At 39.5% G+C, this 27,333-nt stretch overlaps 2 protein-coding genes and 1 pseudogene across 2 annotated transcripts in view; 2 read left to right on the top strand and 1 right to left on the bottom strand.

Annotated features, from left to right (window-relative positions):
• LOC149032920 (uncharacterized) overlaps positions 1-26,569 on the top strand; it is a 164,759-nt gene extending 138,190 nt beyond the window's left edge. The window contains exon 2 of the mRNA XM_089171429.1: positions 23,670-26,569. Within this exon, the coding sequence (XP_089027555.1) occupies positions 24,269-25,162 (894 nt within the window). The 5' untranslated portion in view covers positions 23,670-24,268 and the 3' untranslated portion in view covers positions 25,163-26,569. The remainder of the gene's footprint in view (positions 1-23,669) is intronic.
• Positions 8,817-8,936, bottom strand: LOC149032922 (5S ribosomal RNA; annotated as a pseudogene).
• LOC149032921 (uncharacterized) lies at positions 25,460-26,026 on the top strand. Its single transcript, XM_089171414.1, has one exon. The coding sequence runs from the start codon at positions 25,460-25,462 to the stop codon at positions 26,024-26,026; it is 567 nt and encodes a 188-aa protein (XP_089027540.1).
• Positions 26,570-27,333: the final 764 nt, after the last annotated feature.

Below are 27,333 nucleotides of genomic sequence, written 5' to 3'. Positions count from 1 at the left end.
CAGGATGTGCATGGTGTGGGAGTTAGTGCGGTTGCTGCGCTACCGGGCGGGGAACCGGACTAACTTCTTTATTTGAGTTGTGACTCAACTCCGGGAGAAACCTCCGTTGAGTCGTGCGTGTTTGATGTCAGTGCTATCAGCGATGTGGCGTGGTAGTGCTAGATGTGTGTGATCAGGAAAACACCGCCCCAAATCGTCCGGGGTGGGCGCAAGGCAACGAAATCCCGTAACGTGGAGATACTGTCTGCCCACACCCAACGGTGGAAAAATAATCGGGAGGTTTTTTAGTCGGTAGGCGATGTGCAGATCGAATCCGACACTTCTTTGGGTACCGGGCCCAAGGAGCCTTTGAAAGGTTTTTCCTCCTGACAAAAAAAAAAAGGCTTACAGAGTAGTAGGTATAGACAAAGTACTACAACGTAATATAAAGCACTCCTGCCGCTGCCTCTTAGGACAGTACAGTGGGAAGGCGTATGGTGGGGAGTTGGTGAGTAACGCATTGTTTACTTTTTTTCACGCAGTAAATAGTACAACGTCAATCTACATTTTTTTAAGAAGTGCTATGGAAAAATTGATTTTTATCGAATATAATGAGAAAAGAGAAATTTGTCGATTATGGCTAGAATTCCCTGCATGTCCCAAAATCGTCGAAAAAATCAGAAGAAAGGCAGCGTGACTAATACAAAGGAACAATCTTTGTCTACGGGCAGTACCAATTGATCGCAGAACATGCCCTATACCATTGGTATCTAATAAAACAGTTATTGTTAAACGTAACCACTTCCCAATGGTTTCTGTGTATGCGATAACAATTTAAGTCTCAGGAAGTTACATTTAATAAGATTGTATAGAAATATGACAAAACACACACTCAATAACAACTGTACCTCGCACTATCCGAGTAACAGGGTTTACATCTTGTTTTTCCAAACAGAATGATAAAAAAATTTATCACGGTCGAAGAGCAACAGTATCCAAAACTAAATTGTGCTCTTAGTTTAAAAGGCTGAACCATGAATCGATTAGAAACTATTATTAAGTTATTATATAATAAATAAAACTAAAGGGTTGTCACTGTTTACCTTTAACTTCCCAAGTATACAAGCTCATGCACAGGATCTTCAATTAGAGAGAATAGCATCGTCCTTGAATTTTCTAATTCTTTTCGACACATAGATGAATAATGAAGACAATATAGACATTAAAAATTTTTATATTAGGTTTAAATATAAAAGACCACATATAAGAACAGGTGGAGTTGCAATCCATTATAATATAAATGACGAAGCCCGTGTTGTTACTCTCCATGAAAAACAACTGCTATTACTGTCTGGTTAGTTTTCTAAAGTAGGAGATTTATGTGCTTGTCTTACCAGTTTGGGCCATGGTACTTCTGTTATAATTGTGGCAATTTACATTTCTCATAATCAATCAATAAATACAATTATTGAATTCATCTACGGGAATTTAATAAAGTACACACAAAAAGATTACAATAAAATTCCAATGATTTTAAGTGAAGATTTAATGTCAATTATTCATTGGATACAGCTTTCCCTTTGATTGAATTTTTAAACACAAAATTATATTTATAAATTTGCAGCAGTCACACTGAATCTACTAGAAGATCAAAAACAGTCATTGATGCTGTATTTCAAAGATATATTGATACAATGAAAACAAAAACATTTATTTTATACTTTAGTTACAATAAGCCACTCGTGTCATTTCTTGAAACTGAGAACTTACTTACTGTGTAGTATGTTATGTATGTAGGGGTGGGAGAAAGATGAAGAGTGCGAGTGCATAGTATGCGTGAAACAATTGATGAACGTTAAAAGATTTGTGAATACGTGCAGCGATTTGAATAGGAGTGTGAGTACATGTAGCGATATGAATATGAGTGTGTGTGGCAGGAAAGAAAAGCGAGCGTGCATGGCGATATCATCGGATGTTATTGTTTTGTAAGCGCCCCGAAGTGTCTCGAATATTTTCCAACCAGAAATCGGAAAGAGGTCCTTTGTTTAATTGATGGGGAATAGCCTAGAGATTTCGAAAAGGATTGACGGAAATGATTAAGACCACTGATGGGGGTGAATGCGTATATAAAACGGGCGAAAAAAGCAGCGAGCGTCTTCTTGATTCTGTACGATTAGTTATGAGTGAACGAGTGTGATACGAGTGCAATTACGAGTTTAAGATTTTTAACTATTAAAGTGAAAACTTCTTTAGAATGGGAGTGATCTGAAAAGTAAATAAACGGTAACGCAGCTATGAAACGAAGCTATGTAACGAAGCTGTGTAACAAAGCTATGTAACGAAGCTTTGAAACGGCTGCTATACTAAATAATGAGAGAAAAAGAGACAAACATATAGTATTTAGCCTGCGAGAGAATGAGACAGAATATGGCTGTACAGTTTTTCCTATTCTCGGTCTCCTCTTTATGCTATGCTTCGTAGTTATCGCTTCTGGTTAAATATGTGTGAGTTTTTGTGCGACTGCATACTACAAAGAGTGGACACATATTCTTTCGATACTCGAAATGTTTGTAGGTAGGAGCGATAGAAGGGTAGAAGAATAAACAGAGATAAGACCGTAGGTATGCGACAAAAGTATAAGGTCTAAACCAACCGACGGTCGAAATAAAGAAAGAAGGTGCGTAGTCTGTTTTTATTTTACCAAACGTGGTATTTCTTTTCTATTTAAAAATGTTTCTATTTTATTAAAAAATTAATATTAAATTATTTATTTCGCAAATATTGTAATTAACAATTACGAAATATATAGAATATAATAATTGTATTGTCTGCAATATTTTACAAAAAAAAAAAAAAAATGAAATGAATATCAGATACATCAGAGACAAAAAATTAAACAACGTTGTAGAATATTTTTCTTATAAATATCCAAAGACATGTTTTTTAATTATAATGTTTGCGTATTTAGGAAATTTATACTAATTTTTCAATAAAATAGAAAAGTTTTTAAATAGAATAAACATGAAACGTGACAAAAACAAATAAACCTTATTTACTTTATATTTCTAATAAGAATAAAATAATATAACTTATTTTACAAATATAGAAAAAAAATATAGAAAATAAATTTTAAAAAAATGTTTAATATTATAAAATAAAACAACGAAAATAGAAATAGATTTTAAAATCGTTGTAATTCAAAACCCGATGAAACGAAAAAGATACTACCACAATTGTTCCCTTCTTGAACAGCATCTACAGTTATTAGTTGCAACACAAAAAGAAATTCTTGTGTATGCTAACCCATAGTAAAGTTATCTCTCATTCACAGAAAGTGTGAAAAGTGTAAGAGAAAGAAAATTCATCTACCTGAGTTTCAAAAAAATTTATATTATATTTACTGTGATTAGGACGGCGTATCTTTCTGTCGACAAATATTCTAGAATTTTCGTCTCTATCTATGGCTATCGCATTTAGCATTCCATCTTGATGGATAGAATTTTGAAAATATTAGTTTTTGTAAGCTACCTACACCCCAAGGTCGGTTCCTTATCATGAGAAAAGAAATATAAAAAACAGGGAAGTTTCGTTGAAATTCGATATATATTCATAATCTTTATTATCGATGCAATAATATTCTTGTCTATAGTTTTTTTATACCAAACGTGTCATATCTTTTCTTTTTAAAAATGTTTCTATTTTATTTAAAAATTAGTATTAAATTCTTTATTTCGCAAATATTATAATAAATAATTATAAAATACATAGAATATATAATAATTGTATTGTCTGAAATATTAAAATAAAAAAAAAGGATTACCAGATATATCAGAGAAAAAGAATTAGAGAATACTGTGGAATAAATGAGGAGCAGCTGGCAATTTCCATTCAAAAGCAGGTAAATTACTGTCACATTTTTATATTTTGCTTCTTGATCAAATATATTTGATGCATAAAGACAAAATGTGTTTATTAATTTAATTTTTATATGTTTTTATAAAAAATATCCAAAGACATGTACTAGCCCAGGAGTACCAAAAAATTATATTACAAATTGTGATATTTGCGTATTTAAGAAACTTATACTAATTTTTTAATAAAATAAAAACATTTTTAAGATGTTGAACGCTCAGCGTGAATCGGTGGAGCTTACCACGGAGCTGAAATTTGAGACTCATAGTGTACACAGTTCGATAAACTGAGAGAGCGATACGATTCAATGCATTTTTTAGATTTTTCGTTGTTCAGATCATTATTTAGACGAGAGTATTTAGAAAGATAAGTTTGTGGTCCAAAGAATAAGGACGAGATATGTTATAAATAATAAGGGTCTCGAAGTGTGGTAGGCTACAGAATTGAAAAAAAATTTCTAGAGAATGTCTTTATTAGATCTTTCATTGCATTTTACCAGAACCTTCGTTTAGTCCAGCAGTATTTTTCATATGTTTTTCGTAACGTCTTTATTTCATCTATCCTCAAATGTTTGTTATATAGCGCAAAAATGTAGATGAAAACATGAAATAGAAAACTATACTAACAAAAAAATTTTATACCTGAGTTTCAAAAAAAGGATTATTTATTTTTACCTAATTTCTGACGAATTATATTTCCTTTGATAAACATCCTACCATTTTGGTGATTATTTATAACTATCGCATTCAGCATTCCGTTTTTATTGCTTGAATTGTGAATAGTGCACTTTTTATCAGCTATTCCACCCAGAGACCATACCGATGACCTTTATTATATATAGTAATAATATTATAATAAATAAATCCTACAATTATCTTACTTTTAAAACTGTCGATTCGTCTCATTATTTCGAAACTTAGATTTTTGAAGGTTTCACTTCTAACACGTGTGATCTGCACACATGATTTTTTTTATACACCAGTCGTTTTGACTGGTGTGGTAGAAAAAATAGCATACTAAAAATGGTGGTATATCTTTGGAGAGAGTGTGGTTCTCCAGGGCGGCGGTCAGACGCTGAATAGCTGAAAGGAGCTGGCTTATGCTTGCTTGTAGCTGCCTGTCCTCTGAAACTGCTAGCCGTTTCAGAACCGCCTCTTTGAGCGCCATGTAGCGGTTGGACACTGGCGGGCGCTGGATGATGTCCGAGACCTCCTGAGCGACCTCCGGCGATAGGCTTGCTGTCAGCAGATTGTACCGGCTGCGATCTGAGAGAATCCTGTAGGACTCGAACGTGGCCTCGACCTGCGCGAACCAGAGCCTCGGGTTGATACTCCAGTAGGCGGGGAGCACGCAACGCTCGACGGATCCCACCGTAACGAGTGTCTGCGGCGGGCTCGAGATGCCTGGCGCACCTGACACGAGCTTGGCATCTGCGTCATGTGACAAATCTCTCGGCGGAGCGCCGGCCTCGGCGTCGACCGGAGTGGGGGTGAGATACGGCGACGCGCGGTGCATGGGGCCGCTGTGGTAGTCGGCACGCTTCGGGCCGAATCGGTTACCGAGAGAGAGAGTATTCGGTCCGTTCCGGCGGCTGTCGGGACGTCGGTTCGGCTCGGCGTCGCGGCGCAAGCGCGGTGAGCGTCAGGCGGACAAAGACGAAGAGGAAGTAACGTCACACCTAGCACCTAGCACTAAGAGCACACACAAAGACGACACTAACTAAGTTTATCACGTAAATCACAAAAAATCACGTCGGGGTCACCACTTTGGAGAGAGTGTGGTCTCCACTAGAGCGAAGGTCAGTGTCGGATAATAAGAGTAAGCCGTTATGAGTGCCAGGTCAAAATATAGTCTTTATTGCTTTCGTCTACAGTTATTTAATATCTTTCGTCTCGTCGTTTTCTAAGTCGGATTCGAACTGATCGTCGTTCGGCTAAAATCGGCCCGGGGGGATCGGGCCTCCGGCGCGGTGCCCGTCTCGGACGACCGCGGCGCTGCTGAGCGCGCACCGCCACATATCTAGTGTTAACAAAGTTAATAATGTATTAAAAAAACTTTTTCTTCACATAGAGGTATACGTGTCAGTTCAGTGAACATCATTATTGCAAATATACATATTAAGATAAAAATAAATAAACGTTTTCCTGTCCGATATTGAATTGCTTTCTATGTCAGCATATCCAGAGTTCAACAGTTTAAATTTTAAAATTTATAATTTTCTTTTTAGGATTCTGATCACGTTTTTGAGATTTGGAATCACTTTAAGTTGTAAAAATTTTATTCTTTTGACTCCTAAGACATACATATAAACAGTTAACATTTCTAAAAATATAAACAATTCAGAAGAATTATCTTCGTTCATAAAAATGTATTTCAGTAAATGCCTTAGATTTTATATTATTTGGACTTCGTTTCATAAACATAAAATAAATTTTTTAATCTTATATCATTCAGATATGTAAAAGCTATTATTACTATTTATCTAGCATGAAACAAATTCTGTGAAATAGTTTTAAACTTCTTACACGATGAGCTAGAGTTCCGTTATAAGTTTTTTTATGTATTACATTTAGAATAAAATATAAGGATTTTATATATTTTTTTCATTTTTAGATAAATTTAGTCATAAGCTAACTAATAAAACGGTTATAAATTACAAAATCGTTTCATTAAAGTAATAAACTATTTTCTAATCAAATCATCACCTACTTTTTGTTTCATTGATTTATGTCTCCTGTTTAAATTATCGCTTCTTAAGATCAATCTGCAGTAAAAACATGATTCAAAATTAATCATTTTATATTACACAACAATTATTCCTAATATGAAATAGCCATTACCAACTATCACGTTATGTGGATCAATTCCTACTACGAACAATCAATAATTATTATTTGCCTTTTTTTTTTTTAATAAAATACTCCTTTTGTCCGAAAATATTGTATACATCAAAAAATTTTTTGTTTAAATTCTTCTTTCTTTTAGAAATTTTAGTAACTGATGATACACATTTATAAAATTTAAATTACAAAGTAATATTAACCCTTTGCGGACGAGCGCCACATATATGAGTTTTTCGTAAATCATCAAATTGGCCAAATAACTTATATATGCGTTCTGCTAAAACAATTGATAGGGCTGAGAAACACATATATGTGATTTACGTAAATGCGTGCATTTCTACTGTATTGAGGCATATATTGGATATTTAGCCACGTTTAAAAAAAATATGCGCAGGCACTTCTGAGTGACTATCGCGACAGACTCTTGGCTCAGTTGAACGGTTCGCTTCAAACCGTCCCGTCCGCAATGGGCTAATTAAAATGGAACTTGATCTTGCCTAAGGCTTCTTGAAAGCATACTACATTCGTTGCTTGTTATTCTTCATGATTAACTTCATGTTTTAATGATACGAAGAATCTTACAAGAACTTCTCTTTCAATCAAAAAAATTCATTAAATACTCGTTATGTTCCAAAAATAATATCAAATTTCTATTTGTTTAAATTTATTCTACGTATTTAATCGTGCTGGATAAAATTTTATGTTTAAGGACTGCGTATATATAAAACGGTTCAAGCATTTTATATGAAAGAGCATGTTTTTTAACTGTAGAAGATATGCGTTTACAATCTTTTGTTTACCTAAAATTACAGATATAAAAATAAGAAACTTTTTTCTTTATTTTTTTTGTTCTTTTTTTGTTTTTTTTTTTCCTTTTTTTACTCATATTTCCTAAATTACAATAATTTTATTCGTAGAAATTAGGTACCTAAATTTCTTTTTTTTTTTTATCAATTTAAATAACATATAGGTGGCATTGTACTATTTCAGGATTAGTTTTATTTTACAATTTTTATTTTTACTTATCAATATTTTCTAGTAGTATACGTTTCTGTGACTTGTTAGTTGGAGTGTAGTATTACAGTTTTCTTTTCATATCTTGTAGTAAAATTTTTTATTTCGTTTATCACTCTCGTTAATATTAGGTCCTTTCGCATATCTTCATTTCATATAATACATGATGCGTCGACTATAGTTTTTAGTATTTTTCATTGCATTGGTTAATAGCTTTGTTATATTACTCATTGTTGCCGTTCTACCATAGTGATATACCCTTAAATCCCATAACAAGGTTTATAATGATTTTTATAAAACTTTTAATTTAATTTTTAGGCTAAGCTTGGATGTTTGGCTAAATTGTTGAATAACAATATCGTTTATTCTAATATCCGGAGAATAATTTTTACACAGTACGAAAGTGATATGATTCAGTTTTCTTTGGTTTTGCTTCTGTCCTTTATCTTTAAGCTATTTATTTTTGTTGTATGATCTTTTAACAAGGTCATTTTTACTGACAGTTAAGAATGTATGATTATATAGTAGTGTTATCAAAAAACGTTAGTATTTTACTTTCATCAGTAGTTAGAATATCAGCTGTACAGGGTGTGTAGGGTACGGTTCTAAGGACACTTGCTTGAGGTATACCACTTTTGATTTCTTTAATTTCTATATAAGCATCATTGTGATTTATATAATAACAATCCTGACTCTCAGATATGGTGCAAGAGGATTGTGGCATTTACATTCGTAAGATAGTTCTCGTTGTATCTAAAAGCTCTTCATGTCAAACATTAAGAAATGGTTTATCAATGACTATCTAGTTGTAATAATCTTTGATTCCTATCTAGTATGTTTGGCATTACTATTATCTTCTTCTTCTTCTTTCTTCCAAATAGGCTCAATACCTGTTTCTCATCGCGACTCGCCAGGCGAGTCGTCGAGTCTGTGAGCCTGTTATAAGTTTTTACGTCGGGCAGGCAACTAACCTAACCTTTTAACCCTTACCCTTTATCTGGACTTAGGACCAGAAACATAACCACTAAGCTGCTCAATCCACCCAGTGATTATGCAGGCGGACTGAAGTGTTAACGATACACGGTGTTCCCAAGCAGTCACCCATCCAAGTACTAACCATGCCTAGTGCTACTTAACCTTAATGATCGGACGAGAACTAGTGTTTTCAGCACAGCTATAGTCGTTAACAGCATTCCTATTATCTCCTGTTTAAATGAATTTGTCAACTATCGACCTAAAGAAATCCTGTAAGTAATTTCTGTAGGGTAATTTTTTTTGTCTTGACGATTCATATATAGCTGAAATTTGAAACTTATGTCAGATTGTATACTGCAATTGTGGTTGCTTGAAAGTGTTCTTATCAAATTCGACTATACAGATGGTGTTTGATTTACTTTTAGATATAAATGCTGTAACTTTCGTTTACTTTGCCTGATGAATTTCTTTTGTTCTATATATTGTAAATAGCTTCTTGTAGTGAAATATAATTTAAAAACGAGAAGTATATCAATATTGTCTTTGATTACGAATTTTTTTTTCTCTTCGACTTTTTGTTGCAATCCTTCAAAAGTTCTAGAACACTATTTTAGGGATAATCATTTTTATTTCATAGTTACCTCGTTTGTGAGCTATTGTAATATAGTTATTGGTTGAATTTGTTGTTTTAGTATTGCGTTTTGTTCGATTATATCATATTTGTTAGTATTACACTAGTTTTAATGGATAGCTTGAGGAGTTTCTTGACTTCTTTAGCGTCATTTGTTTCTTTTTCGTTTAATAATGTCAAATTAAAAGTCGTCTGACACCTAACTTATCGAGTCAATCGAATTTATAATTTTCCGCATAGTGTTTAAGAAAGAGTATGTATTATCTCTTAAGTCAGTTACTTCAGTTTCTTGTTGTATATCTTACTGTGGATGTACTCTTTGCTTCGAAAAGGTGGAAACAGATTTCTTTGGAGCTTTCTAACCTCACTGCCTTTTTTTTTAACTATATGAGTGGTTTTCGTAATAATTGTAGCATTTTACTAATTTTACCTCTCCTAATATAAGGCACTTAATTAAGAAGTGATTTTGTGCATATTTTGCGCACGCAGTTATATTGCAATAATTCTTGGTATGTCCGTATTTGTTGACATCTTATGCATTGCGGTATTTTTCTTTATTTCGTCATAGTTATACGTTTATTTTATTGTTCATCATTTTGTTTATACCGAAAATATCCTTGGTATTGCTGCTAGTTTTGAATTCCACTATAAAAAACAGCAATACCCCTTTCATATCATGTTTCGTAATACAATTTAGTGCTCTTACTCTATATTCTAGCATTGTAAATTCCTTCTTGATGTTTGTATTAGCTTGTTTTCAGATGTAAGTTTCCGATGTAAAAATCCGATGACCGTTTTGCAGCTTTTTCCCGTCTTCAATTGGTATCTATGACAGGCTGAATTTCTTTTTTACTTAGAACTTGTTTTACTTTACGAAATATTTCAGGAGTTTTAGTTAGTATTTTAACTTTATAAAGTTTTATTTGTTTTAAAGTATAGTTTTCGATCCCTGTTGTATAATTAAAAGCAACATGTTAAGGGATTCTATTATTTGAGCCTTAAGATAAATTAATAGTGGTTAAATAAAATAAGATCTAGTTACGTTTATCTTTATCTCTTTTTCCAATGAGGTAAACAAAATTGAAAGTGATATTTTCCTGTAAGTAGTGCTAGGTCTTAAAATTGTTTGCATATAAGATTATTTTATTATTTTTATATACTACAGCTTTCTTCGTAATTTTGTAATCCACAAAAACCACTTTTACTCCGATGTTAGGAATCCTATAGATTTGTGTATGTTTAAATTATTGTAATCGTTTTTAAAGAGATATATGTATCAATTTTAGTGATAATTTGGATCAGTTTGGTTAATTTCATAGCATTATTAAAAAAAATCAAACAATCAAACCACTCGCTAGTTGTAAATCACCATTTTACTTTAAATACTTTATATACGAAGCTCACAAGGTAAATAAATGGTTATCAAAAAGTTTAAACAATGCTCGGAAAAGAAAAAAGTCGCAGTCGCAATAAGTCTTCCGATTTTAACAGCTTTGCTGTTCAGTCGGAGGAAAATTTGTGTAGATTTCTGAACGCAAATAGATTAAAAATGACTACTAATTGATAATCGATGATTTTTAAAGAAACATTTTAAATTTTAGCCAAATTTTTCAAAAAAAAAATCGTAACATTTGCTCTGGCATATTTATTTCCTTTGGAAATATTTGTTAAGATTTTTACCTTTAAACATACTGTTTGTTTTAAAGGTTTAATTTGAGAAGTTAAAAGTCATAAATTAATTTATAAGTAATGTGTTAAAAATACTAGCCACAATTAAATATTTTGTTTTAAAACCAACTTAAATGTTTTCAATAGCAATTTGTTCATTACCTTAAGGCCCTTTTTCAGTTATAACAAATTTTGCAATAGATTATTATATTTTTTTTTTGTTTAGCGCTTCGATTTAGTACAACTTTTTTACAATTTAATACTATTTTTTAGGAGTAACACAACCCAAGAATTTTTAAAAGATTATTTTTTTTAGCCTAAAGTGTTCTTTAGATGTCTAAAAACAATATGCACTTTGTCCAGGGGCAAACAAAATTTTAAAACTTTTTTTTTTTAAATAACGCTATTTTCACAGAATATGATTTAGGAAAAAATTTCTGTGTACTTCTATAGGTAATGGTACATAGGTAAAGAATTTCTTCCGTTTTTTGTTTTAAGCATCATACTTGAGCAGAAATATCTTCTTACGTTTTGGCGAAAAAAAAAATTTGTTCAGCCACGAATACCGACGCCATTTTGTATCTAAATTCAATAAAAATATTTTTTTACATAGTTTAATATATGATCAATCAGTTCTCAAAAGAGAAATCCTATTCCTCATTTAGTGTTCGCAAAAAAAAATTAAAAAAGAAAAATGCTTCTTTAGGCCTAGAGTGGTGTTACCCCTTAATAAAATTCCCTAATTTCTAAAAACAATGTATATTATATCATCTAAAATAAATACAGTATTTTTCTTATTATAAACTTTTTACTTAATCAAAAACAAATGTCTGTTTATTACTATCTGTTATACTTCATGCTCGTTCTCAAGATTACATGTAGTATCGCCTCTGGGCGCTAGATGTCACAACTTTAGCGTATGAAAGTTCACCTTCGTATGTCCCTTCTATGTGATACTTCATTAATGTTTTTGTGTGTTAGAAGTTACAACGAACAGCGTATAAAATTAAAAAATTAACGAGTGTTAATTGTCGCGAACCACAAGATGAGGGGAAAATCGCGAAAACGGAATCGCGAGGATCGCGAGGACGATGAAAGTCGAAGGAAAAAGAAGAATTCAGAGAAGAAATCGAGGGAAAGAGAAGCGACGCCAGAATCTGACGACCAACATGGCGGATCGGACAAAAAGCATCGAAGATCTCGCGCCCGTTCGAGATCGAGAGAAAAACGTTCTCGTAGCCGCTCACACGAGCGACACCGTGCAAAACGTAGGCGTGAGCGCTCCACGAGATCGAGAAGCCGCGGACGGGGTGAGCGTGCGAGTCGCGATCGCAGGTCGTGGTCTGTCTCGACAGTGAAGTCGAGGGTGCATACATACACCCCGCCCCCGTGCAACGAGAAGGTGCCTGTCGTTTCGACCGTGCCTTCAGCGGTTGTTGCCGCGCCACTGGTGGAAAACGAAGACAGCAACGAGATCAGAAACAATGAATGGTTGATCGAAGATATAATTCAGAGTAAAAAAAAAACAAAAACAAAAACAAAACAAAATCACTGGTGAGCCTGCACGAGAGGCAGGACAGGCCAGAAGAAGGTGTGGTGAGCTTGAACTCGAGTCAAGTCAGACCATAACCTAAAAGTGTCAATTGTGACAGTCGGAAATGTACTGTAAAAAAAAAAAAAAAACAAAACAAAATCACTGGTGAGCCTGCACGAGAGGCAGGACAGGCCAGAAGAAGGTGTGGTGAGCTTGAACTCGAGTCAAGTCCTAAAAGTGTCAATGGTGACAGTCGGAAATGTACATTTTTTGTTATTTTTGGTAGGCGACAAGGAAAACACGGTCCCTAAAACGGGTGACGACGCGAAAGAAGAGGCAGAGATCGTGGACGAAGAAATTTTACAAGTGTTCGGTGACGACCCAACCCAATCCAACAAGGTGGATGCAAAGATTCACCCGTCATTCAAGCCTCACTGGGATTATTAGCTGTCGTCGGGCTTCAAAAAAGAGGACACGGAAAAGTTGTTGGAGAAATATAATCAAGACGAATCCTTCAGTGCTTCAACGCTGAACCCCGAAGTTCGAGCAACGCTTTCAGAGAGTGCCATTAAAAGAGATGGACATTTCGAAGAAAACCAAAAAATGATAACTAGCGCGATGATCGCGTTGGGCTCAGCAATTTCCATGATTATCAACGAGCCGCAAGAACCACCGGTCAGAGCGGTGACGTTTGAAAGGATGTTTGAGGCTGGAAAACTGATAGCTGGACCTTTCCATAAACAAACCACGGCGAGAAAAGTGTTCATCGAACCGGGACTTACCAAACAAGTCAAGGACGTTCTGAATAACACCAAGACAGACAAGTTTCTGTATGGGCTGGAGCTCGGAGCAAAAATCAAAGAGGCAAGGACGATCACCGGAGTGGGAAACACTATGAAGACTCAGCCACTTGTCTTTCAGGACAACGCACCCTTTGAAGCAACACCTTTCATTAGTGGCCGCGAGAGTTTCAGGCAAAGCCTGTTGAGAAAAGGAGCACCGATAGAAGCATTAGACATAATGATCGCATCCTTATCAGACGCGTCGATTAAACAGTATAGTTCAGGAATAAAGCAATGGTAGGAGTTTTGTGCCAAGAAACAATTAGATCCTTTCGATACTCAAGTAGATCAGGTTTTAAAGTTCTTAACAGAAAAGTTTCGCAGTGGTGCTTCTGATGGTACGCTCAATACGGTTGGATCAGCGATCTCGCTCATATCGAACAAGAGTTTGGGGGACAACCCGTTGGTGAAGCGGTTTTTGAAGGAGTGTATAGGCTTCGACCATCACGAACAAAGTACAATGTTACATGGGATGTCAATATTGTACTGGACTACCTGGAGCCATTGTTTCCGTTAGAATCTTTAACGTTAACGCAAGCTGGTTGCAAAGCCTTGGTGTTGCTCGCTCTTGCTACGGCGCACCGAGCGCAGGCCTTTGCAAAGATCAAAATTGAAAGCATTCGAAAGGCGCATTCTTCGATAGAAATTTTGATTACAGATTTGATTAAGACTTCGGCCCTAGGTAGAAATCAACCGGTCCTTGTATTGCTATTCTTTGAAGAGAGACTTAGTTTGTGTGTAGCTTCCAATATTTTGAATTGTATTCGGAAGACGAGTGAAGTGAGAAGCGGCGAGAAGAATTTGTTTTTGAATTTCAGGAAACCTTATAAAGAGATGGGATCGCAAACCGTAAGCAGGTGGTTGAAAGCCACACTAAAAGAGAGCGGGATGGATACTGAGATTTTTACGGGGCACTCTACCCGGCACGCGTCAACTTTGGCGGCTTTGTCACGAGGTGTAGATGTGGGTGTTATTCGTGGAACGGCGGGATGGTCGAGAGACTCGTTGGTTTTTGCAAAGTGTTATCATCGCGAGATAAGCGAAGGTACGGAATTTGCAGGGTCAAGTATAGGAGGGAAATCAAAACAATGTGTGATTGTTCGACTAAATATTGGATTGATAGAGTATAGGTTTGTTAATTTTTTTAAATTATCCTAGTCCTTGTCCCTCCTAAAATAAAATTGCGACTCTAAACAACTACATGTAATCTTGAGAACGAGCATGAAGTATAATTGACGATTAAACGAACTTACCTGTAAGTGAAGTTCGATCGTAATTATACGAAGTGCTCGTTCGAAAAAATTACATCCCCTCCCTTATAAAAAAAAAAAGCAATTTCATTTACACACAGTCTCTAAATTAATGAAGTATCACATAGAAGGGACATACGAAGGTGAATTTTCATACGCTAAAGTTGTGACATCTAGCGCCCAGAGGCGATACTACATGTAATCTTTCCGAACGAGCACTTCGTATAATTACGATCGAACTTCACTTACAGGTAAGTTCGTTTAATCGTCAATTATTCTATAATAATTATTAAATGCTAAATAAGATTAACTTATTACTAAATTGTTTACCTATCTGGTCATTCCTAATTTTTTTTTAAATGTATACCTTTTTTCGGGCAGAAAGAATATTTTCTGTAATTAAACGTCAATAATATTTAATATTTTCTTGAAACTAAAAATTTATGTGTATGAACATTTAACCTAGAAAAATTTTTTTATGTATACCTATTTCTATTAGGATTGTGTAAAAATGATTAATTTCTAGAAAACAGTTTTATTTTGTTATAATGATCGTAGGTAATAGATAAGTAAATAGTATAATACTTATTATATAATATTATATGTAAGTTTGAACGTTCCGCCAAACTGTGATGTTTAGCGGGGTAGAGAGAACTTTGCCCCAGAGTAGGAAGGATCGCTTGTAAGGCAGGAGTGATTAATGTTCTGTAAGACTATCGACAATTACATTGAATCAGGTTTGTACTAGATATGAAACTTCGTGGATAGTCAACTAGCATAAGTTAATATGTAAATATATTTTGTTTAATTACAGTTATTTTCACTGCATCAATTCGAGTTGCTTTATAACCTTCAAATTTTCCGCTCCTTCTAAAAGTCTGTGATTCCGAGACTTACATATATAATACATTAAATAAATAAAACTTAGATAATATAATATAATACTGTAGTAATAAATTAACGCGTTCACAATTAGCTTAATCACTATTAGGTTAGCAACTAAGTTATTACAGATTTTGTCGACAAAAGGAGTTTACACTCTATTTTGTTTCGTTAACTTGTTAACAGTACCTAATCTATATTTTTTCTTTTTATTTAGACGTCTACCTTTCATTCAGTAAAAAAATTATATCGATTAGTTCCTTAGTTTTGTTTTCATCTCAATCTAGAAAATAAAAGAACAAGACGTGCACTTTAGACATATTTTGTTGTATTATTTCCGAAAATGCAAGAACGCAACTCAAGCACTTAAAAAGTTATGTGCAATATATGGCAATAAAATCTTGAAGGAAAGGCAGTGTCAGAATTAGTACGCCAGATTTCGTTCTATTGATTTCTCATTGAAAAATGCTCAACGACCTCTGACTATTTAGTTAAAGTCGATGAGACCCAAATCAAGGCCATTATCGATTGAGATCGTCATAGCACAACACGTTATATTGCAGAGAAGCTTTATGTATCGCATACATGCATTGAAAAAAGTTTTAAAAAGCTCGGTTATGTCAAGAAAAAACTCTATCTACGGATTCCTCAGTAGCTGAAGGAAACTCATTTGGCGAAATTATTAGCATCTGCGATTCGCCTCTAAAAAGCAACAAAATTGATCCTTTTTTGAAAAGACTAGTTACTAGCAACGAAAAATGGATAGTTTATAAAATCGAACTGAAGAGATCGTAGGTGATGCAAGATGAACCATAAAAACTCAAAAAAATTATGCTGTCAATCTGGTGGGATTATAAAGGAATTTTGCACTTTGAGCTTTTTCCGAAATACGAACCTGTACTTTTTAAGCAAAAATTTTGAGTTTTTATTCTTATTTAAAATCTACAATGACTTAGTTGCAAATCTAATAAATTTGAGCGTAATAAATAAAAAGACGACAAATATGTTTTCTTTTAATTCAAGTTATTTTTTATAATCTGAAATATTCTCCTTGTAATTATCCTTATCGGAAATCTCTAGCTCGTCGGTTGTGTCAAATAAGTCATATTATATGATGTATGGTATCTTTACTTGGCATTTTTTTTTATATATAAATGAGTCGTTTATTTCAAAAGTAACTTTAGTTCATTTATCATTTTTTTCACAAAATTTTTTTTATGACACTTGTTGGAATATATAATTCAGATTCAAGAACGAAAATCAATCTCTTTGGTTCTCTTCTTTCTTATCTAGAAAACCATAGTTTATTTTAACACGTATAAACTTGCATGCTGTGGAGATCAGATGACGTCATAGATGTCGCCGATATAGAGAGCGAGTCGTATGCTTAATATGTGTGGACCTTTGTTCCTTTTTCTTAGTCTATTAGAAAAAGCCCTTCGGTAAAAACGTGCTATTCCTTGTGCACTTGAATATAAACGTTTTCTGGTTTAAATTATATTTTGTGTTATTTTTCATTTATAAGAACCCAATAATCCTACAGGTTATGGGCCAAGGTTACGCACAAAGTCCACCTGCGTGCTGCGTGTAAAATTTATTTTTTGTGTGTGAATATATTGTGCTTTTTACAACAAATTAAAAACAACGAAGTCAAGAATATCCAGCTAGTTATCACAAAGGGTTTGAAATCGAAGAAAGTATCATACCAGGCTTCGAATAGACTTATAAAACTCAATTTTTAAAGTTAACGAGAATAGCGTAATATTCGTAAAAAAAAAAAAAAAAAAAAAAAAAATAGTTATTCCTTTTTTTCTTTCTCTCGCTTCTTTGTAATCGCTTTGTCCTAGCATAAATAACGATCATATTTTCGGCGGCTCCACCGCTTCGCCGCACCCCTTGTCTAAACATTCGACTAGAAGACGAAAAAGCGTGACGTAGAATCCCCTCCATTGGTTTGCAGCTAGCGATAAGCATACATCCCCTCTCTTGATCTATAGCCTAAGGGTCGTACCGCGTAATTGAGGACCCAACGCACGGCGATAAATTCAATGAAAGAAATGGAAAACTTGAAATTGAAAAGAAATATAAAGCCGTTTGATAGTGAGAAATATAGTGTTTGGAAGTTTCGAATTCGTGCGTTACTCTGTGAACTAAATGCGCTTCAAGTGATTGACAAAAAGTACCAGAACCAATTACAGATGAATGGATGAAAGCAGAAAATACTGCGAAGAGTATCATCATAGAGTATCTCTCAGATTCATTTCTCGGTTTTGCTAAATCAGATAGTACTGCTGCACAAATACTTAAAAGTTTAGACGATATTTATGAACGTAAAAATTTAATTACTCAACTCTCATTACGCAAAGGATTTCTCGAATTAAAATTACAAGGTGATACACCTTTGACAAAGCATCTCATGATTTTCGATGAATTAGTTTCCTACCTAATTTCTGCCGGTACTAAATTAGAAGAGACTAACAAAATAGCTTATTTACTATTAACTTTGCCAACTATATATAATAGCATAATACCAGCGATCGAAACTTTGTCTGAAGAAAATATAACATTAGCTTTTGTAAAAACAAGGCTACGAGATAAAACTGAAAAATGAGAGCAGTGATATAAGAGCAAAAGTTTTGCAAGTAGCCAGTCGAGAACAATCAACTAGTAACAACAATAATAATAAAGTGACTATGTATAGAAATTCTCAAAAGTCCAAACAATTCAAGAAAGAAGGATGTCACAAGAAAAGCTTCAAGCGAAGTAATAATTTCAGACAATCTGGCATAAACTGTCATTTTTGTGGTAGAAACAATCATGTTATCAAAGATTGTATTTTCCGTGAGAGGAAAGCAAAATTTTTGGAGGAAGAGAAGAGAAAGAAGTCTGCTCAAATGGCACAAGAAACTGAACCTTTAACGTCATACTCAAACAACATATCGGGTTTTGCATTCATGACAGGAAATTATCAAGAGGAAGGATCAAGCAATAATATAAATTTTCTACTGGACTCTGGAGCATCTGATCATCTGATCAACAACGATGACTTACTCGATAGTTTTATCGAATTGAATCCGCCGATAAAAATTGCTGTAGCAAAGGACGGCGTCTACATTACTGCATCGAAAAAGGGAGTCGTTAATGTAACAAGAAACTTGGGAATCAAAGGAATCCTCGAAGACGTTCTATACTGCCCGGAAGTTCCTCACAACTTCCTGTCTATGAGGAACATGCAACAAGCTGGAATGAGTATCCTTTTTAATGATAAAGGCGTTGAGGTAATAAAAAATAGTAAAGCTTTAATGAAAGGTAAGTCATAGAATAATTTAGTTGCTATTGACTTAAGAGTTGATTTAAGCAAGGTAAGCTCTAGTTTGAAAATTTGTAGTGCTATACAAAATAATTACGAACTATAGCATCAACGCTTAGGTCATATTGGCAAGATTAAATTTTTAGAATTGAAGAATAAACAAATGGTCTATGATATAAGTGAAATAAATATCGAGACGCCTAATGACAACTTGTGTGAAGCTTATGTATATGGCAAACAAGCGCGTTTACGTTTTAATAAGGCAAAAGATAAAAATAATGTAAACAGACCATTGTTCATTGTTCATTCTGACGTATACGGTCCAATCACTCCTCCTACAATAAATAATAAAAATTATTTTGTTTTATTTGTTGATGGGTTCACTCATTATTGTGTCACGTACTTAATTAGTTATAAATCAGATTTATTTTTGGTTTTCAAAGATTTTATTTTAAAAAGCAAACCCCATAATAATTTCAAAGTAGTGAATTTTTATTTAGACAATGGAAGAGAATATTTATCAAGTGAAATGAAAGATTTTTGTGTACAAAAAGGCATTACTTTTCATTTACCTGTACCACGAACCCCTTAATTAAATGGTGTATCTGAACGCATGGTTAAAACGGTCACTGAAAAAGCCCGCGCAATGTTAAGCTGTGCTCAGTTAAACAAAGCATTTTGGGGTGAGACAGTTTTAACTGCTACTTACTTAATATAATCCTAACAAAAGCTTTAAAACAAAATAAAACACCATACGAACTTTGGCATGGAAAAAAGCCTCAATTAAAATATTTGATAGTTTTTAGTAGCACGGTTTATATACATTACAAAGTTTGAAAAAGAAAATTTAATAATAAATCATTCAAAGGAATATTGGTTGGTTATGAGCCAAACAGGTATAAAATGTGGGACGTGGAAAATGAAAAGTTTATAGTGGCAAGAGATGTCATAGTTGATGAAACAAATTATATGGTATTTGGTATCGAGACTAAACGGAATAAATACTGAAAATTCAGGAACGGATAAATCTGGTATATTTGGTAATATTCTGAAAACCGTAAAGTCTTGTGGCGTCTCGCACCAGCGCAGTGTCGACACCTCTCGGCCAACAGCGCGCAGCTGTAGCAGCGCGCGCAGGAAGTGTGCTGACACCTCTCGGCCGACAGCACTAACATACGCAAGCACCTCGTGATGCGGTTCCACAAGGACATCTGATTGGCCTGACCACGCCTTTGATTGGTCAGAGCGGAAGAGTGACCACTGCGACCGTGGCTCTCTCTCTACTTCCGGATGCCTGGATCGCCGTGGCGGTGCACACGCAGAAAAACCACCTCACTTTTATTTCGTCCGTCGAACCGTCCGGTCGCATTCTTCTCATCGCGCTCTTGCATAAACAATATTTCTCTGTGCATCTTCTGTACGTGACCACGTGGCACACCACGCCGATAAATAAATATCGTCCCACGGGATCAAAAATACAATCGGTAATTTCTTTCCTCCACACGGAGTCTCATTGGCCCATTCCTTTCTCCGCGGCCCGTTCCTCGCGTAAGTGAGAACTCACCTTAACGCGCCTAGTAACCGAGGGAAAGAATTCCCAAATTGGTGACCCCGACGTGATCCCGAGGACCATCTTCTCAGCACCACGTGCTCTCCACACCACTGGATTCTCAGCACCACGTGCTCGGCAACACCACGTGATCTGCATCACCACGTGCTCATCAACGCCACGTGTTCTCCGGCGCCATCCATCTTCGCGTGAGTACCAATTTTTCCTTTATCACCGGCATCTCTTCGCCTTCGAAAGGAAAGAAAAGAGAGGAAGATGGCCATCACACGCGCCGAGGCTTCCCAGCGCGATACCGAACGCTAGAATACGGCACCGGCTACTACGCCGACCTCCGACGCTTTGACCACCGCCTGCACCTGCACCTACGCCGAGGCCAGCCAGCCCTGCGACGCCGGACGCCGACCTTGCCGCTTTCCACCCTTCACGCGTCAATGGCCGGACCTCTGGTTCGTGCAGCTAGAGGCCATCTTCAGGAACTACGGGATGCACTCGGACGACGACCGCTACTACGCCGCCGTAGCAGAGTTTGACCAGCACACAGTCGGGGAGCTCCAGGATGTGCTGAGGACGCCACCCGCTACCGGCAAATACGAGCAGCTGAAGAAGCACGTCATCGCTCGTTTCGGCGACACCGTGAAAAAACGGCTGCAGAAGCTGTTCTCCGACCTCACCATGGGCGACCGCTCGCCGTCTCAGCTTCTCCGCCACATGCGCCACCTCGCCGGCGACAACGTCAGTGACGACGCCATCAAGGTCCGATGGTTCGACCTCCTGCCTCCGCAAATCTCCCAGCTGCTGCGGCTCCTGCAGACCATGGACCTGGACGAGCTCGCCGCCAGGGCCGACGGCGTCTACGAGGTCGTGCCGGGCGTCTGTGCCACCCGACAGGGGTGCCACCTCTCTCCGCCAGGCACCGCCCTTCCCAGGCCTCCACCTCAACGGGATAACGTGGACGGGGAACACACGGCGATGCACGCGATACTCGCCAACCTGACCATCTCCAACAACCGGATGGCCGATCAACATAACCGGACGACCGATCAACTCAGCCGGATGGCCGATCAACTCAACCGGATGGCCGACCAACTCCACCAGCTGACCGTCACTCTCGGCGGTCGATCACGCTCTCGATCACGCTCCCGGCCACGCGCAGCCGCGGGGGCGCCACGTCAACAAGATCGCCCTGGTATCGATATCATCGGAAATTCCAGGAGAGGGCCCTGAACTGCATACCACCGTGCAGCTACGAACAGGACAAGGCGTTAAACGAGTAGCGCCGCCGCACAACTTGGCGGTGCACGGTGGCGCCGCTCGACCTTTTCGGACTTCCGCCTCCATGTTCACGAGAGTTCGCTCAGGCAAGCGATGCTCATCGACTGCGGCTCCGTGGTATCACTCCTGCCGCGCCGCCTGGTTTCCGGACCGTTGTCTCAGGACAGTCTCCAGCTCATCGCGGCCAACGGGTCACCGATCCACACCTACGGACGACGCCTACTAACGCTCAACCTGGGTCTTCAGCGCGAGTTCCCATGGGTTTTCACCGTCGCCGACGTGCCCGTGCCCATCCTAGGAGCAGACTTTCTCAACCACACGGGTCTCCTTGTGGACATTCAGAAGCAACGACTGGTCAACCCGGCCTCCTCTAAGGAATCGACGATGCACTACCGGAAGGCTTCCGTTCACAGGGTCAACGCCATCGCAGGACATTCGGATCTCCACTATCGCACCGCCTACGACAAGCTGCTCGCTGAGTACGCAGACCTCGCCCAGCCCTCGGAGAGGGGAGCAGCGCTTCAGGGCTCCTCAGTGGTGCATCGAATCACAACCTCCGGACCGCCTGTTTTCGAGCGACCACGCCGCCTCTCCGGCGAGCGCTTAGCAGCGGCGAAAGCCACGTTCGACCGCCTCCAGCGTCAGGGAGTCATCAGGCCTTCGTCGAGTCCATGGGCCAGCCCTCTGCACCTGGTGGAAAAACCTACAGGCGAGTTCCGAGCTACGGGGGACTTCCGTCGTCTCAACGCCATCACGCTTCCGGATTGCTATCCCCTTCCTGTCATCGAGGACCTACTCGAGGATAGCGGTGGCTGCTCGGTCTTTTCGGTACTGGACCTCCAAGAGGCGTACTTCCAGATTCCGATGGCCAAGGAGGACATCGAGAAAACTGCGGTCACGACGCCATTCGGACTGTATGAGTTCCAGAGGATGCCGCTAGGTCTTCGAAACGCATCACAGACGTTCCAGCGGTTCATGGACTCCTTACTTCGGGACCTACCTTTCGTCCGGAGCTACATCGACGACCTCTTCATCCGGTCCTCCTCGCACGAAGAACACCTTCGTCATCTACGGATGCTTTTCGACCGTCTACGGGAGGCCGGCCTATCCTACAAGGTGGACAAGGTCCAGCTCGGACTGCCCAGCGTCACCATCCTGGGCTACCAGGTCTCCGCCAACGGCATCCGCCCTCCGGAGCGCAAGATCGACGCCATACGGAACTACCAGAAGCCCACCACACCAAAAGGCCTGCGACGCTTCCTGGGCGTCATCAACTTCTTCAGGAGGAGCTTACAGCATGCTGCTCACATCCAGGCGCCGCTCAACCATCTTCTTCGGGGTCTTCCCAAGCGCAGCCGGCGTCCGCTGGTTTGGAACGACGCAGCAGATCGAGTCTTCGAGGACGCACGACGCAGCCTTGCCGGAGCAGTGGAAACCGCTTTCCTGTCGCCTACTGCTCCTCTTCGACTGGCTACCGGCGCATCCAGCACGGCCGTTGGCGCCGCGCTCCTACAGTTGGTCAACGGGGAATGGCAGCCTGTCGGTTTCTTCTCGCAGACGCTGTCACCAACACATGCTCGCTACAGCACCTACGACAGGGAGCTCTTAGCCGTCTTCCTAGCTGTTCACCACTTCCGGCGTATCCTCGAGGGTCGTCTATTCACAGTATTAGCGGACCATCGCCCGCTCACCTTCGCGGCAAACCAACCCTCGGACAAGGCCTCACCACGTTAACAACGTCAGCTGGACTTCCTACTGCAATTCGACATCACGTTCCAGCACGTGGACGGCGCAGACAACGTCGTCGCCGATGCTCTCTCCCGGACAACGGAGGACGCTCCAGCTCCGGATGGGCCAACAAGCGCCACTACGTCATCGCCGACGCCGCTAGCCTCAACCTGCGCCACCATCAGCCTACCTTCGGCACTCAGCCCAGAGGCAATCGCCGCAGCACAGGACCGGAACGACGAGCTCCCAGCGCTCGCAGCACGCACCTCACTTAACCTTCAGCGACTCAACATCGAAGGATTCGAGGTGACCTGCGACATACACGACGGGCGAGTACGGCCATACCTACCCCGCTCGCTCCGCACAGTCGCCTTCGAGGCCATTCATAGTCTGGCTCACCCGGATGTTCGCGCAACGGTACGGGATGTATCGAGGCAGTTCATCTGGCCCGGTCTACGCAAGGACATCACCGCATGGGCACGCGCCTGCCTACCGTGCCAACGCTCCAAGGTCGCGCGACACAACCGCGCAGAGCTTTCCCGCTTCCAGACCACGGAAAGTCGATTCGAGCATGTGCACGTCGACCTTATCACGCTGCCCCAGGTAGGAGAATACCGGTACTGCCTTACCATCATCGACCGATTCACCAGATGGCCAGTAGCTGTTCCTCTCAAGGACATCTGTGCGGAAACCATCGCCAGGGCCTTCGCATTGGCATGGATTGCGGACAAGGGATGTCCACTCACCATCACCTCGGACCAGGGTACCCAGTTCGAGTCAGCACTCTTCGCCGCACTCGCTCAGGCCTCGGGGACCACCAGGATCCGCACCACACCTCATCACCCTCAGGCCAACGGAATGGTAGAGAGGTTCCACCGAACACTCAAAGCAACACTAATGTGCGCTCGAGCTCCTTGGCCCGACGCACTTTCTCTTGTGCTACTCGGCCTACGGAACGCGTACAAGGAGGACTTGCAAGCCTCGCCGGCAGAGATGGTCTACGGCACAACGCTTCGCATTCCCGGCGGTTTCTTCACGCCCAGCAGTTCACCCGTCGACCCGACCTCCTTCGTCGGCCAACTACGGGGACTCATGAAGACACTAAGTGCTACGGTGGCAACGGAACACTCGCGCCACCGCCCGTTCTTCTTCAAGGACCTCCGAACATGCTCGCACGTTTTCCTGCGAGTCGACACGGTCAGGAAAACGCTCGAACCTCCGTACACAGGACCACACCGAGTCATCCGCCGCATCAATGACAAAGTATATGTCATCCTGGTGAACGGCGCTGAAAAGGCCGTGTCTACAGACGCCCTGAAGCCAGCATACCTGGACACCTCGGACGACCACCCGTCAGACGCACTCACTCATTCGCCTGCTCCGGAGCTGTCGACATCCTCCCAGACTCCAGAGGATCTGGACCGGGCACCGGCTCTCACTACGACGCAGTCCTCGGCACCGCCTCCGTTGTCGTCAACTTCATCGTCCTCACCACTGCCAGCACCTGAAACTCGGCCAGTGACTCGGGACCCACCTCCAGCATCCAGACCTCTCATCGTCTCGCCACCGCCCTCCACCGAACCAGGCATCATCATGCCTAACAGCGGAGCGCCCAGACAGAAGCACCGGCCCAACATCCTCCGCAGAATTACCTTCCGCCTACCTCCGGCAGCCGGTCCAGAGGGGGAGTGGCTGTGGCGTCTCGCACCAGCGCAGATTCGAAACCTCTCGGCCAACAGCGCGCAGCTGTAGCAGCGCGCGTGTGGCGATACGTGCCTAGTGTATCGACGCGAAACACTGGCGCCCTTCCTCCCTATGCGGGTACTAGACTAACTAAACCCAAGTTGAACGTAACGGTCGAAATGTAAGTTAGTCCGATACATGGCGTCTACGAGTTTAGTTGTATCTTGTTAATAAATTTATATATTTTTGTTACTTAAATTGACGACTATCGTGTAAATCTCCAGATCAACCTTTTTCGTTGACCTTGTTCCCTACATAAATAATTGGTGCCGAAACCCGGGAATATCAAAAAAAAAAGAAAAAAAAATGGAAATTCAGGGAACAAAGACCGGTACAGCAAAAAATGGCGCAGATAGTCGAACAGAGAACATAGGACCAGAGATACAGGTAAGCGAATTTCGTAGCGTTAAATTAGCTCCTTTCATGAGAGACGAACCAACGCTATGGTTCGTGATGCTAGAGCGTGAATTCGCAGCTTATAATGTACGCTCTGATGCCGTCAAAAGCGCAGCAGTTGTCCGACATTTGGATGTTGCGACTTGGAAAATTGTGGCGGACATAATTGCCACCACGTCTAACGATTCATATAATGAAATAAAGGAGGCACTGATCACACGCTTAACAGCGTCGGAAGAATCAAAATTTCGACAACTCCTTACAGGCTTGGAGCTAAAGAACAAAAAACCTTCAGTTCTGCTAAGAGAAATGATATTATTAGCAGGAGACAATGTAAGTACCCAAGTCCTACAAACCCTATGGTTACAGAGATTGCCTACCAGAATACAGGAAGTACTAGCAGTCGTAGAAGACGTTGGTCTCGAACGTCTAGCAACCCTAGCCGATAAAACAATAGAAAGAAGCATTATGAGCTAGCAACCATAGTTGACAAAAGCTCGGAAGACGAAACACCAAATAGAAAACTACATGACGAAATGGCACAGCTCACAGAAAAAATGGCCCATCTGAAAACCGTAGTAAGAGGTAAATATCATGGCAGACAATATAATCGACCAGTTTATCATTCCAGGAATAGATCAAGATCTAGGAGTCGTAATAGGAATAGACCATGCTATTTCCATGCAAAATTTGGCGAAAAGTCATGGAGATGTCGTAAACCTTGTAACTGGACCGGCCCAGATCAGCGAAAACAGGGAAACTAGATACACCATCTAATATTGAGGCGATTGGAGATGGTGCACAGAGACAAAGCCGCCTCATAATTCCAGACAGAATATCCGGAATAAGATTTTTGATAGACACAGGCGCTGATATATCTGTTATCCCAAAAACATCTGGTGACAGGAGAACATTAGACAGCGAATATAACCTATATGCTGCAAACGGTTCAACCATTCATACGTATGGTAAAAAAGTACTTTCCATAAACCTAGGCTTACGTAGACAATTTATATGGAAGTTCACAGTTGCAAAAACAACAAGAGCAATTTTGGGAGTAGATTTCCTAGGATATTATAATTTACTGGTGGACATAAAAAATAAAAAATTGATGGATGGCGAAACGCAACTTTTTAGCAGAGGTGAAATTAGCAATTCCAGTCACCCCACAATTACTACGATCAATAGCAGTAGTGGATGTCACGAGCTGCTAAGGAAATTCGTGGCGATCACCAAGCCAAACTTCACCAATAGTACAAAGCATCGAGTTCAACATTACATAGTAACTAAAGGCCCTCCAATTACAGAAAAAGCGAGACGTCTTCCACCCGAAAAACTTAAAGCTGCAAAAACAGAATTCGAATTAATGCTAAAACAAGGTATTTGTCAACCGTCAAAAAGTCAATGGGCTAGTCCTTTACATATGGTAAGGAAGAAAACTGGAGAATGGAGACCATGCGGTGACTACCGTAGGCTCAATAGTATAACTCAACCAGATAGGTATCCTCTTCCTCATATACACGACTTTACACATCAGTTAGAAGGCTCAAAAATATACTCAGTTTTAGATCTCGCTCGTGCTTATCATCAAATTCCCATAGCTCCTGAAGACAGAGAAAAAACAGCATTAATCACACCATTCGGTTTATTCGAATATCTGGTAATGCCTTTTGGTTTATGCAATGCAGCACAATCTTTCCAGAGATTTATGGACACGGTATTACGTAACCTTCACTACTGTTATTGCTATATAGATGACATATTAATAGCTTCTAGATCAGTAG

The sequence above is a fragment of the Polistes dominula genome, unplaced genomic scaffold (assembly GCF_049000335.1).
Source record: "Polistes dominula isolate Pdom_NZ unplaced genomic scaffold, Pdom_raw_medaka contig_246, whole genome shotgun sequence".
In the NCBI taxonomy this organism is placed as follows: Eukaryota; Metazoa; Arthropoda; class Insecta; order Hymenoptera; family Vespidae; genus Polistes; species Polistes dominula.
This window is presented reverse-complemented; position numbering and strand designations above follow the sequence as displayed.